At 37.6% G+C, this 13348-nt stretch overlaps 1 protein-coding gene across 1 annotated transcript in view; it reads right to left on the minus strand.

The window, feature by feature from the left end:
* LOC108668327 (serine-rich adhesin for platelets) overlaps nucleotides 1–12942 on the minus strand; it is an 18541-nt gene extending 5599 nt beyond the window's left edge. Inside the window, exon 1 of the mRNA XM_018155517.2 lies at nucleotides 12902–12942. Coding sequence (XP_018011006.1) covers nucleotides 12902–12913 — 12 coding nt within the window. The 5' untranslated portion in view covers nucleotides 12914–12942. The remainder of the gene's footprint in view (nucleotides 1–12901) is intronic.
* Between the last annotated feature and the right edge of the window lie 406 nt (nucleotides 12943–13348).

Genomic DNA, 13348 nt, shown 5'->3' on the forward strand with positions numbered 1-13348 from the left:
TAGGTGACATAATTCTATTCGGCCCAAACACTTTTACTTCCACGCTAGACAATTGAGCTCCCCGACCGCTCGTCTGTCCGTGCTCGACCATCACGGCACTCGTTATACCTGACGTGACCTTTCCTCGACGAGTCCATGCGTGCGACTCATGCAGCAGCAAACAACGAAATTGTGTTAGCAAGCGACACGAGACAAGCACCCTGACCTTCCCTGGGCGTGGAGCTGGCAATGACCCTCACAATATCCCCTTATTCGATTTTACTGAAGCTTTTATTCACTTCAAATCTTATATTGCAGCGGGATATAATCCCGTCAATGACGGTAAACTATGTAAGTAAACTATGTGATACTAAGATCAAACTTGTCAATCACAGAAAGAAAGTACTTAATCGAATGGGAAAATTATTTATGGATATTAAAACCGCATTCAAATTAATTCTTATGATATTTGAGTAGCAAGCATACACATCCTCGATCGTCTGCTAGAAGTTCATCAATAATATTTTCGAGAGAATAACAATAATAGAGAATAGCATTCGCGTGCCAACCATCGAGCTAATGTTATCCACAGAAACGTCGTAGTCTCTGACATAAGAACTTCGCATTGTTTAACGAGGCTGGAAAATGCAGATTAATTAACATGTGCGGTCACTTTCAACAATTTCGACGTTTAGGATAACCTACAACGCCCTCGCATCTCGCTCAGAAAATGGACCGCATATTTGTCGCTCTGACTCGTCCCATTAGGAGACACTTGCATCTGCACGCAGCCACGAATCTTACAAGCTTCATAGAAAGTTGCTCCAGAGATCAAGGTTGAGGCTCCTGCTAGAATGCTGTTACCCTTCCATGTCTTACAGAAGGCTGAACTGCTCAGCACGCCCCCAGCATTGATCATTCTGCTCATTATAAACTCGAAGAGCGCTCACTGACTCGTATTGTTGAGAGACTTCTGCTCACTAATGCAATGCGCGTGCTCTCTGCTCATGTCGGAGAGAGCAGTGACATTGAGTCGAACTGACGTCCGTTTTGAGTTCGTTTTCACTTCATCGTCGAAATTGATTATTTATAGGCTACCATGCAATTTTATATTCATTCACATTAAAGGGTGGGCTATTTCGCTATTTGCTGTCGAAATCCCGACGTAAGACTGTTATTTCTGTCGCTTCATATTTTACACTGCTCTGCCAGAAATTTCAAATGTCTCATTTCAATATTATGCAAGTAAATGTATTACTTTATTAGCTATCGCACTGAAACATTGTAGAAATTCCCTTGAAAATATAAAAAGAAACACCAATACTAAAGACAATGTAAAGCGAAAATTTGTCATACAAATTTAGACTTGCACAGGGCTGTCCTAAGACAATGTAGGCATTGAAAGCTACGGTCATCGTATATCAGACGTCGAGTATTCAGCGCAATGTGCTGAGTAAAGGGGCTTAAAATAACGATGTTAAGCCCCAAAATTAACCAGTACATGTCAGTAGGTTAAGGTATTAAGGTAAATGTGATCACACACAGAGCACGTGCGAAGTGCCGCGTCCAGCACGGCAGCTAAATTGTTCCATCGAGGCTGGGATCCTCTTGGCCTTCAATGCCTTAAACTGGACCGCTCTGCCCCTCGTGTGTCCAGCTAGAAAGTTCCACAGGGGGGCAAATTCATGCGGGAGCACCACTTTCCGCACCTGTATGAGCTCTCCACACCTGTATCAACTTTCCACACCTGTATCAACTTTATGCACCTGTATCAACTTTACGCACCTGTACGAGCTTTCCGCACCTGTCCGAGCTTTCCGCACCGATATCAACTTTCCGCACCTATATCAACTTTCCGCACCTATATCAACTTTCCGCACCTATATAAACTTTCCGCACCTATATTAACTTTCCGCGCCTATATCAACTTTCCGCACCTGTTTCAGCTTTCCGAACCTGCACAAACTTTCCGCATCTGAATTCTTTGAAATTCTACAGAGACCATAAGTTTCAAGTTGATCATAAACTCGAGTCTTATCTCTCAACTCGAAGGCTTGGACAAAAGCCGAAGTACGCGAAGGATTTACTTCGAGAAAGCTACTTGTGAGGTGCCAGCTGCTGGCAAGGACCTCGTCTTTTTTAGCATCGGAATTTTTTATTCGAATTTATTATATTATAAAATTTACATATAAACATCGTTTCAGGAGAGATTATTTCGATACAATCTTTTAGAATACGATTGTTTGCTATCTTTTTTGTCGTACAATCAAGTTTACTATTAAAATTAGTCTTCATAACAAACGTAATGCATGCATAACCGCATATTTATTTAGCATTAAAGAGTCTAAAAAAATTTAAAACAAAATATTTATTCAGAAAAATTCAAATTATTTTGGCTACATTTATATAAAATAGGTAATAAATTTATATTTTCCTGATATTATTGTTCTGGTACAGATATACCAGAATAATAACTTGTTCTTGACTTTATTTTATGGAAGGAGAAAGTGTTCACGTGGATAACTAATCGAGCGCCCTTTGTTTCAAGAGCCGTCGCTTGAGGCCAGCCTAAGATTGATGATCGTTTTTTTTACCTTCGCACTCATGGTAGTGAGAATGTCACAAACTTGCTGTCTGTACAGCGAGAAAAAACATTTACCGAGATCTCTATAAGCATTGCTGGAGCGAGGTCAGCAGGCATTCAGAAACTGAAGTATGTGCTTGATGCCGCACTAAAACGACCATAATTCTGTGCACGTCTTGCGTACCATCCAATGTACCATCCATATCATTATCGCGCCTCAACTAGCATTTTTTCATCAGGAAACTGTCGATAACAAGGAGATTAGAAAACTTCCGCGGAAGTCTTGACTTTGAACCCAAATTTGGTTATGCGGAGATATCTCATATTTCTGACTCGTTCGTAATGATGGCTGCGCAGCATGCAGGGCCGAAGTCCGTCTTACTTCCGGGTCAGTGATGGAATGAAATGAAAAAAAATCAATGCTATCAACAAATAATGACCATAATTCCATAGAAGTATTATTATATTGGAAATTGTTTGGAAGCCTGGGACTTAGAAGGCAGTTCTACCTGGCAGGGTTGGGCGTTTCTGGCGTTAAGTTCTTTGGCCTGCTGGAGTGAATGCCACAACACATATGCGATTCAAGTGCCTCATTCGCGAATGATCGTTCCTGGTGATAATCGAAGAAAATTTTTCGTTGTCATTGTTTCATTCAATTTTGAACCTTCATTCGGAAGATTCGTAAATAAAATCTGAAATCGTGTAAAGGAAAATATATTTTTACGACACTTCAGTCGAATATTTGAGTATTCGTGCACATAATCGAGGAGAAAAAACATCGCCCACGAAATTATTTATCCAAAATGTTTCCTTAAAAATGCTTCGATATTGCTACGAGTTTTGGGGGTGAGAGAAGAGGTATCATGAAAAAAGTACATCTCTAATTGAGGCTTGTTTGAGTCTTTCGTTTTTCTATGACATTTTTAGCTGCAACTTCACGATGAAAGAAATTCTCCAATTTACTCATGACCAAACTGAGCATAACTACTTAGGAAGCTGGCTAATAGTAATGCTGGCTATCGATAAAAAATGCATATTACTTAACTTATGAATCTGCGGGACTTACCTGTAAGGATCACAATAGTGAATGATCGGAAAAACTACTTCTGATCATTTAGAATAATTTCGTTCTTAAACTAAAACAAAACAAAAAAAAGGTTTAGAAACGAACGCCGGAACCAGAGTTGGAAAAACGCCTGGCATTACAACAAAGAAAGTGCTGAGAGGGCGCTTGCATGCAGAAGACCTCTTTGCAATTATTAGGGAATTTCATCGGGGATAATTATGATTAAAAATTAGAAACTAAAACATTTTTTTCATCTTAACACCTTTTCTTCTCTTAAAAAACCAAAAAAGATGAAGAAAAAGTTTTGACTGGATTATTCATTTACAACCCGGGTAAGCTTTTGTTTTATACTATTTAGGAACGACCGGTGCAATACCTTGAGGAATACCTTAAGGGAAGGATTTTGAGTTCTGTTGGGCATAAATTACTCCAAATCGACCGATATATTACCGGTCGCCTTAATTACGCCTGGCTACTTAAAGATCAATTCTATTTGTATTACCGGTCGCACGGCACCTTAGCTGCTTGAAGATCAATTTTATTTCAAGGAGCACAGTTCAAATAGTAAACTCAGATTACTTCTTTGTCTGCTCAAGTATCTCCTTCAGAATTTATTTATTGGCTTTGATAAAGAGGAAATACTTGAAGAATTCAGAGTTGTTATTTAAGAGCGCAATGTGATAATAATGCATTTGAATGTGATGCTTTCAGACGCAAAATTTGCAGACCTGCGACAGGTAAGTAGCACATGTACTGGAAATCATTATTTTCTAAGTATCATGAGAATTTATACAAAGGTTTCTTAAGTGGGCTGAACAAGGATTTTTCAGGCCACCCTGCCTTAGGAGCAAAATTTTCAATGCAATATTGTTTGTCTTGAGGCTTAACTCTATATATAATTAGGCAGAATTTAATTAGGGTAGGCTGAATTCGATTTGAATTACTACTTCTTCAATTGCTATTTCTTATTTTTAAATCATCTGATACATTAAAGAAGACGTAATGAATTGAATAATATGGGAACAGTTTTCATTCAAGTCACAACCTTTTCAAATCGCACATTCTGTGTTAAAAGCGAGTACGAGCGACCTTTTGTGAACAACACAACTTTGTTTCATGTACAACCTGTGTAGTGTGCGGGTCAGGTCATCTATACAGGCGTGAAATCACATGAAAAACGCCTTAAGCAATGCTTGCCATATCACTGCATTCTGAGGAGTCAGGTCCTTAAGCTAGCGATTTTATTGCTCGGAAATGCTTGAGCAAGCGAGCACGTTCAGACGAGATTATGAGCCGCGGCTGCGACACGAAATGTGCATACAAGCGTCGTGTTTTTTGCTCGGGCTTTCCTGTAGTTTGCCAGGAAGGCCCGAGTTTATTCTCCCTATTTGCGTGTCTCTTGCTCAAAGAGTTTAAATGTGTTCATTTAAATTTGATAATAATTTTAATAATGCAACTATAAACGAGAATCGTATTTCAGCAGCTCATACGCAGCATAATGGATAATTTGATGCCTAACGAAACTGTCATACAATACGTAACATGGTTCATCATTACTTGTTATGATGAACTTTGTCTTCGATGAAGCATATAATTTTGCAATAATTGGTTACAGTAATGGCATGTTTACGTGAATGTGGCAAGAGCTATTGAGCTCTACTCGCAGAGACTCGTCAGGTATGGTGCGGCAGAACTGCTATCTCTGCAGTGTGCAGCGACAACAATATATGACATAAGTTAACTGAACGTAGAACCGGCGACTCTAAATTAATTTTACGTATATAGTGTAAATTTTAATGATCCGGTTACACGTCTATTATGAGAACTTTGAAGGATTCGTTTTTTTTCGTCCACATCCAAATGTCCAATGCCACGAACAAGCTCAAGTTTCACAAGTCAATGCTACAGTCGTCAACACGTGATTTACTCAATGACCATAAAAGGTTAGCCACATTTTAGGCATGCAATGATTTATATATGTTCCATTGTCGCAGAGCTACATGGCATTGAAAGCGGCGTGGAGAAAGACACAACTAGTAATGCCAATGGCCAAGTTAGGCACGGAATGGGGCAGTATGGCAGTGCAAGGTTGGAGCGACACCCTCCTCCGCGGCAGGCAGGCGTTGGGCGCGCAGAAAGTGAACGTGCAACCAAGGATGGCTTCAGAACCGCCGTGTTTTGGAGACCGGAGTGTCGTCATCGCACGCACCTCGAGGAAATTCTTATCCGAATTAAGTACCTAAGTATTTTTAATACGTATTATGTCGTATTAGTCATGCGTATTTAATATCATTATTGTATAATGCAGTATTATAAGTAAGTATCTAGCTTAAGAAAGTCATTTACGGGATGTATCATAATTAGGGTTGGGCTTATCAATGAATGCTTTGATCCCTAACGTTTGTTGTGCAGGAAGAAAGATGATAAAAGTAATCACTTATTTCGAAAATTTTCGCGTATGTTCCACTATTATTAATTTTATTCCGTCACTTGAAAAGCAGCCTTCAGTATACGTCGCAAATGCCCCATCATTTTTTAGTTATTTTACCAAGTAATTGAATAAATCAATACAAAAGAGTCGAGATTCAATCAATTTTTACGACGTATTTTTTTAGAACCGTCGCAAAACAATCAAGCTAAAAATAAAAGAAACGGCGTGCAAATCTTTTCTCGTAAAATCACAAGGTCGTTTCCAATTTTCTGCAGTCGCAAAATTTATTTTAAAAATATATGTGAATGGTTGATCGAACCATACTGCGGGTAACTTACATATATCATTTATTAAGTTGACGTTGATGTTATGATTTGATATTTGCATATCAGAATCCTTGATGCTTTCTCAGGAATCGTTTCCCAACGGGAGTACGAGATGTGTAACTTCAGGTTATTCAGCACGTGGGTTTATTTGCCGCATTATTATTCATGGCATAGGAAATATATAAATAAAAAACGACAGAAACTGTAGCATTGTTGAGCTGGCACATCAGCATTCACACTGTCATTAGAAGTTCTGCATTTTACACAAGTTTGAATATTAAACCGTTATTCATATACTATTACCTAATGACCATTATAAGTATCAACATTTCTACTCCTTGTATTATATTTATAGTCTTTAATTACCTGTTCAAAAACTATCTATAAATTAAATAATATTTCGCCAGGCCATTAAACTCAGTTCGTTCTCAGTAAAAGCGTTCAATGGTAACTATATGCCCGTCTCTTCTTGCCGGCATGCATCAAAAGTAAATATGATGCTTTGCATCGCCCTGATGCGCGCTTTGTCATGTTTGTTTGCATCGTCGCTGTTGTATAATATAATATAATAGCGGTTTCAGCGTTAATTAGGCCGTAGGCCTGTCGCCGATTCTTAACATCGCAGAACATTCACAGCATTTTGCGGTCTCGAACTAAAAAATCCCGATCGCTTTGCCAAAACTAGCTCGTTTAATCTCGCTTGTCTGATATGCCGATAAAAAAATATCAGAATTTTACTCGAAAATATCGCATGCAAATATTTTTGGCTAAATTAAATGTAAAAAACATTTATTGATGAAATTATTCCAAAAACTGCATCTAATCAACATATTCCTGATTATAAAAATAAAGGAATGCATTAATTTTGATAAATGCTGTACACTCATGTGATTGAACAGATCAAGTTCCCATTATGCATGTTCGAAATACGCTGGAGTTTTGCATTATCATACACAGCCAATTAGGAAGTTTTAACACGGCAAAGTGAGGCGCGTAAATAGCGAGCTTTGTTCATATCCTCATATCTTATTACCTTTCTCGAATCTCATGACCATAAAACAGATGCGGAAAAAAAAGACTTCGTGGTGAAGACGAGAAGCGCGCTGCTGCTAATGTGACGCAATAACCACAATCCACGGAACTAATTAAAACGCTAGCAATATTTATGATGCAAAAACAATCGTCGTCGGGCGCGTAGAATGTTCAAGTTTCGATACTCCAAACATAATCCTAGGAATGAACAAAAAAATTCGCAATGTCCAGCTGCATAAGGAAAGCTCCATCTGCTGCTCCTCAACCTTGAGCGTTGCTATATTTCTCTTAAATTTATCGCTTTGACCGAATTAGACAAAAATTATTTAAATATGCGGGTGATTGTGTCATCATATATACGCTAATTTTTGCGTATATATGATGGGAAAAACAACATTATATTATAATCATATGTGATATATTTCCCAATATTAGAAAATGTTAATTCATTGATAGCTTAAAAATAGTGGTAAGAGATCCATAAAACAAAATATAGCATTTACTTATAATATAAGGATCTCCAAAACAAAACGTTAATTAATAGAAAACTGCAATTATGAGAATTAACATTATAAATTGGTTGCACTGCCGAAGAAATCTTTTAAATAAATTTCTAGGCAATTTTTCTATATCAACTAATCTACCCTAAAATGCTAACATAACTCTCTTTTTTTGCTGTGTTTGACCCACATATTTCTACCTATGAGGTAATTAAGTAAGATTTTGTTGACTAACCGACGATGTTTGGTGGAGTTGGGTAATCGTATACACCCAAGCCTTGACTAGTCGCTTGACCTGTTCTGATAACGCCTGACTTGCTCTTCTTTGTAAATCATGTCGTCTTAAGCAGGGGTACCAAAACTGGGGGCTATTTCTTAATTTGTCGGAGACAATAAATAAGTGACAGTTTTTAGTTAACAAATATATATCAATGTTGAAAAAATATTTGAGATGTACATGCCCAATTCGTCATGTTTAATTAGAAAAAGATTCGAAAAAAATTCTTAACCGCATGCAGAACTCGTGCATGGAATCTCACTCTGAATCGACATGAACGATTTAATCAATCTTCATATTTCCGTAATTTTTTTCTCACAATCACGAAAGTTTAACCGGCAGGTCTGTGAATTTAACGGCTGGTTTACAAGTTATGCGACAACGTATGGGCAGAACCGTGCCAGCACGTCTCAATGAAATTAATGTCTGTGTTTCTGCACCCATTTTTTGCTACCAGTTACAACAGCTAAATCAAATCAAGGTCAGCAGGCTTGTGAATGGTTAGGCCAATCTTCTTCATTGCATAAGCGTGCGCGTTTTTCTCGATGCTTCCAGCATTCCAGAAAATGAATGGCGCTTAAACTTCTTAATTGGAGGTGAGTTTGATAAGGACAAGTTGGTGTGCTCATGTGGATAACATTTAAGTAGAAATTAAGCAATATTTTGCTTGTAGGGATCGTCGAGAATGGAGTTAAATTGACACTAGGGTCCACATGCATCAGGAGTTAAAATGTTAGCACATCTAATAATTTAGGAGAATTTTCATGCACAGCAAATTTGTTGAAAAAATTACAACTGCTCAATTGATGTTTGATGAGTAATGCGTCAAATTGTCATTAATAATCGAGCAATCGAGCTCGCTCGCACATTATTTATGTAAAAAGGACCCCCCCAAAAAAAAGAAATTCTCTCACTACTTACACTTGAATGTTATTTACCTTGCCTATGAATCAACTTAATGTTACGCTTATGAAATTTTATGAATGATTTTAAAATTCTTTTGATAATAAAATTATTAAAACGACGAAAATTATTAAAAGTCAGTTAAAATTGTGCTTTTGACCAGAAATTATTATTATTATTCGATTTGTTTAAGTCGCGATTAAGCTTATAATTTTAGAACATGCCAAGTAAATTTGTTAGAATTTCATTGAATAATGAAATTCATTGAATTTAATTGACAGATTATTTGCTTTTGAATTCTTCTTTTAAGCCACTTGCTCCAACTCTGTGCATGACACATCTTTCTCACATGAGTTAGATGTCGTACGTATATAACATCAAGCTCATCGCTAACCAGTACCAACTTTCGCTTTCAAATGTTCACAGAATTATCGCTGTGGCCTTTACACTGAAGGTGTTCAACTCGAACGTTGTATCTTTTATCACCTTCTACTGCCACTCCAACACAGCTCTGGACGCCGCGGTGTTCACACTAAAACTTGATTTTTATGCTCCATTTCTAAATGACGCTCAATGGGAATGACCTTTACCCCGATTTATGTTTGAGTGATATTCCACTCCTACATCCGCGGCACCCAAAACATATGCTGGGCTACAGAAGCATCGCAACGTCTGAAGGTTGTCTGTACACTTTCCCTCTCGACCGGCCAGTCCAGTTGACCAATTCTAATCGATTTAAACGGATGCGGCTGCTCCTCATTTAAAATGCAAAACTATTTCTGGTGAAATAAATATAAACCAATATTGCAAGTGAGCACGAAGCGGCATCATATGCATTATCGATGTTATAAAGAATGCATCCAAATATTTTTAAGATAGTTGGAGGGTCTTTTTAATATCAAATTGCTTGGAAGTCTGTGATTTTCAAGTCGATCAATTCATCGCGATAAAACAAAAATTCGACATCCCACTAAAAAATATCTTCAAGATTTTAATTCAAATTGAACAAAATTAGAGATCAATCGTTAAGAAAATAACTCTCACGTCAAACTAGTTCAATACCTGACTGTAAGAATTGAATTAAGCCTTCAATAAGCATAAGAATTAAAATTACGATTTATCGAGAATACTCTTCAAAGAAAACAAAGCAGAATATGTTGAACAATTAACTTGACTCGCTTCGTTGATTTTTATCCATTTTTTCGAGAATGAAACGGAAGGCAGTTTTTCTTCTCGCAATCAAAATTGGACAATTTGTTAAAAAAAATTATGATAATAAAAAATATAAAGCTTCTTGAATCTAAAGCTTAAAGCTTAGACTTCCTTTCTTAGACACTCTCTGTTGCTCAGCAATGAAATAAAAATAAATGTTCAACAATATTTAGATCAAAATATTTTGAAATAACACATTGAAATCAATATGAGGTAAACCTCGCATTTTCTTCGAATTAAGCCAAGGAAACTTGTAAAACGAGCGAAAATGTTCTCAATTTTTTTATACCAACGCTCATTAAGAGTTGTTTGTCGGTCGTAAAGGATTTGACGGCTTTCAGAGACTTTTATATTCGTGTCTTGTTGCGATTTTCTGCGCGGTCATTTTACGCTAAGCCGGTGAACTTTAAAACATCGAGTCCAGTTTTTAATGAAAAGAAGCCTCATTTCTTTGACAATCGGAAACCTTTGAGGTCAGAATGAAAAACCTTTAGGGTAAGAATAAAAAAGCTTCGGGGTAAAAATGAGAGACCTTTGCGGAAAGAATCAGGAACCTTTGATGTTAGAATGAGAAGCATTTGGGGTAATAATCTAAAACCTTTGTGGTAAGAATGAAAAACCTTCGGGGCAAGAATCAGGAGCCTATGAGGTTAGAATGATCAGCCTTTGCGTAACAATCATGAAAATTTGGAATATAAATCAGAAACCTTTGTGGCAAGAATCGGACATCTTTAGGGCAAGAATCAGGTGCCTTTGGGGTAAGAATGAATTGCCAGAATTTAAGGGCACCACGACAAGCGCCCGCTTTCTTTCGCGAAGCGTAAAAGCCAATTTTTGCAACGAGCTATGTTTTAGCTACGGTAATTATTTATATTTTACATAAGCCAGACTTGAAATTGTTGTCTGATGTGCCACATGAGATCCGTCCGTATTTGTGGAAAGCGTAGACAAGAGCTTTTCAAATCTCCTTGGTGTTGCTCCACGCACCTCTCAGAGAAACAAGTGAGATTTTGTCCAAACTAAAATAGCGATCCATTTTACCCCCTGAGTAGGTCATCCTGACCTAGTTTGACCAGGCAAGAGTATGTGTCAGCGCTACGTGACAGAAGTGTGTTATTATTTGGGCAATAAAACATTCATTTTTCCTAGTGTTAAGAGCAGCCACTAAGCGTTAATTAAGATTGAAGTTAAGCAGCATTGAATTAGGTTTTCCTGAAGAGTTTGGATTACTTCTTCTTCATCGATGCCAGCGAGAAATCATAGATGAACAAACCCATTAATATTCTTACACATTACTGCATGAATTAGGATTACATCCATTAAACAGAGCCGGAATGTCGTGTGATCGCTCATACATAATTATCAAGCGACTTATACAGTACTTAACTGCCGAACATATATAGCGAGGCACATACAATATTTGACCTCTGATCGAAAAACCGAAATAATCAATTTGTTCAGCAAAATTCACAAACATCGAAAGCCATTCAGGTCTAAAATAAAAGTCGTCGGAAGAATCAAGAGGTCCGCTAAAAAACTGCGCAATTAGCGCTCCCTTTTAATTTAACTTGGTGCTTAAACAATATTACTTCTGTGTCTAGCATATTATAAATATTCTATCATTTGCAAGGCTTCAAATAAAATGAGATTACTTTAAACGATTTGAATATTAAAGCAGTCATTTTGCTGATCGTCATTAAGACGTCGCAAACTTAGTCGCCACATTTAAGACGTCACAAACTTAGTCGTCACATTTAAGACGTCACATTGAGACGTCATATACTTAGTCGTCACATTGAGACGTCACAAACTTTATCGTCATATTCAGATGTCACATTGAGACGTCACAAACTTAGTCGTCACATTGAGACGTCACAACTTAGTCGTCACATTGAGACGTCACAAACTTAGTCGTCACATTAAGACGTCACAAACTTAGTCGTCACATTAAGAATTAGTCGTCACATTGAGACGTCACAAACTTAGTCGTCACATTTAAGACGTCAAAAACTTAGTCGTCACATTGAGACGTCACAAACTTAGTCGTCAAATTAAGACGTCACAAACTTAATCGTCACATTGAAACCTCACAAAATTCACACAAGACGTCGAGCGTTGTAGTCAAGTCTACGTTTTCTGAACGTCACCTCACTTCGTGGAGGAACTCTGCCTGCACTGCGCATGCCCGAGCTCACCGCTCACAATTGGAAAGAATTAACCAATTTGATTCATGTTTGTTCATCACAACATCAAAAGCAAACAGCTTTAATAAACTGAATCTTTCTGCTACTCATATCTTGATTTAATGTTGATCCAATAATTTACGCGGAAAATTTGTCAAAATGTGCCTTTGTTTCGGCTATAATTTCATCAAGTCAAGGAGGAACATTACGAATTTGATTAAATTAAATACGTAAATTATGACTGTAATTGAATTAAAAACTAAATCTTTTCTCGTCGCCACTCATATCATTTAAGATGACCCTGACCCCAATTGATTCATTAAAGCTCGAACGACTTCACAAGCACATCGCTTAGAACAAATTAAATCTACAGAAGCACGTTTGGGCAATGAGCTGCCGGCACCGTACCTGTAGCTTCATAGTCCAACGCAGCTCTGGAGTGAACTGGAGCCCTGACCTAGCATGGCACGCTTATATAGCATGACATTCGCGGGTACCCGCCGCGGCCCTGCTTCTTGACTCACTTGTCGACCTCAGCTGCATCATCCTGACGCGCCCGGCCGGACGGAAGCCTCGAGTACGGTACGCTGGGAATGCTGCTCAATAAATCCTTCAACTATGTTAGCCATTAAAGGAAATCGTGTAAATTTGTTTTGAAATTATTTGTAATATTAATCGTGGGTTGTTTTAGGAATTCTCATCGCGACTGGAAACAAGAGAGAGAAAATTTAGTCTTAAATAGATGCAAAGGAGCGTTGATGCTCTTGTTATTCACGATTTAGGTTTTATACAATGTCAATGATCTGTGATGATAAGTAGTGACATTTGAGATAATAAATTCAATACAACTGTTTT

Source organism: Hyalella azteca, unplaced genomic scaffold (assembly GCF_000764305.2).
Source record: "Hyalella azteca isolate HAZT.00-mixed unplaced genomic scaffold, Hazt_2.0.2 contig7079, whole genome shotgun sequence".
In the NCBI taxonomy this organism is placed as follows: Eukaryota; Metazoa; Arthropoda; class Malacostraca; order Amphipoda; family Hyalellidae; genus Hyalella; species Hyalella azteca.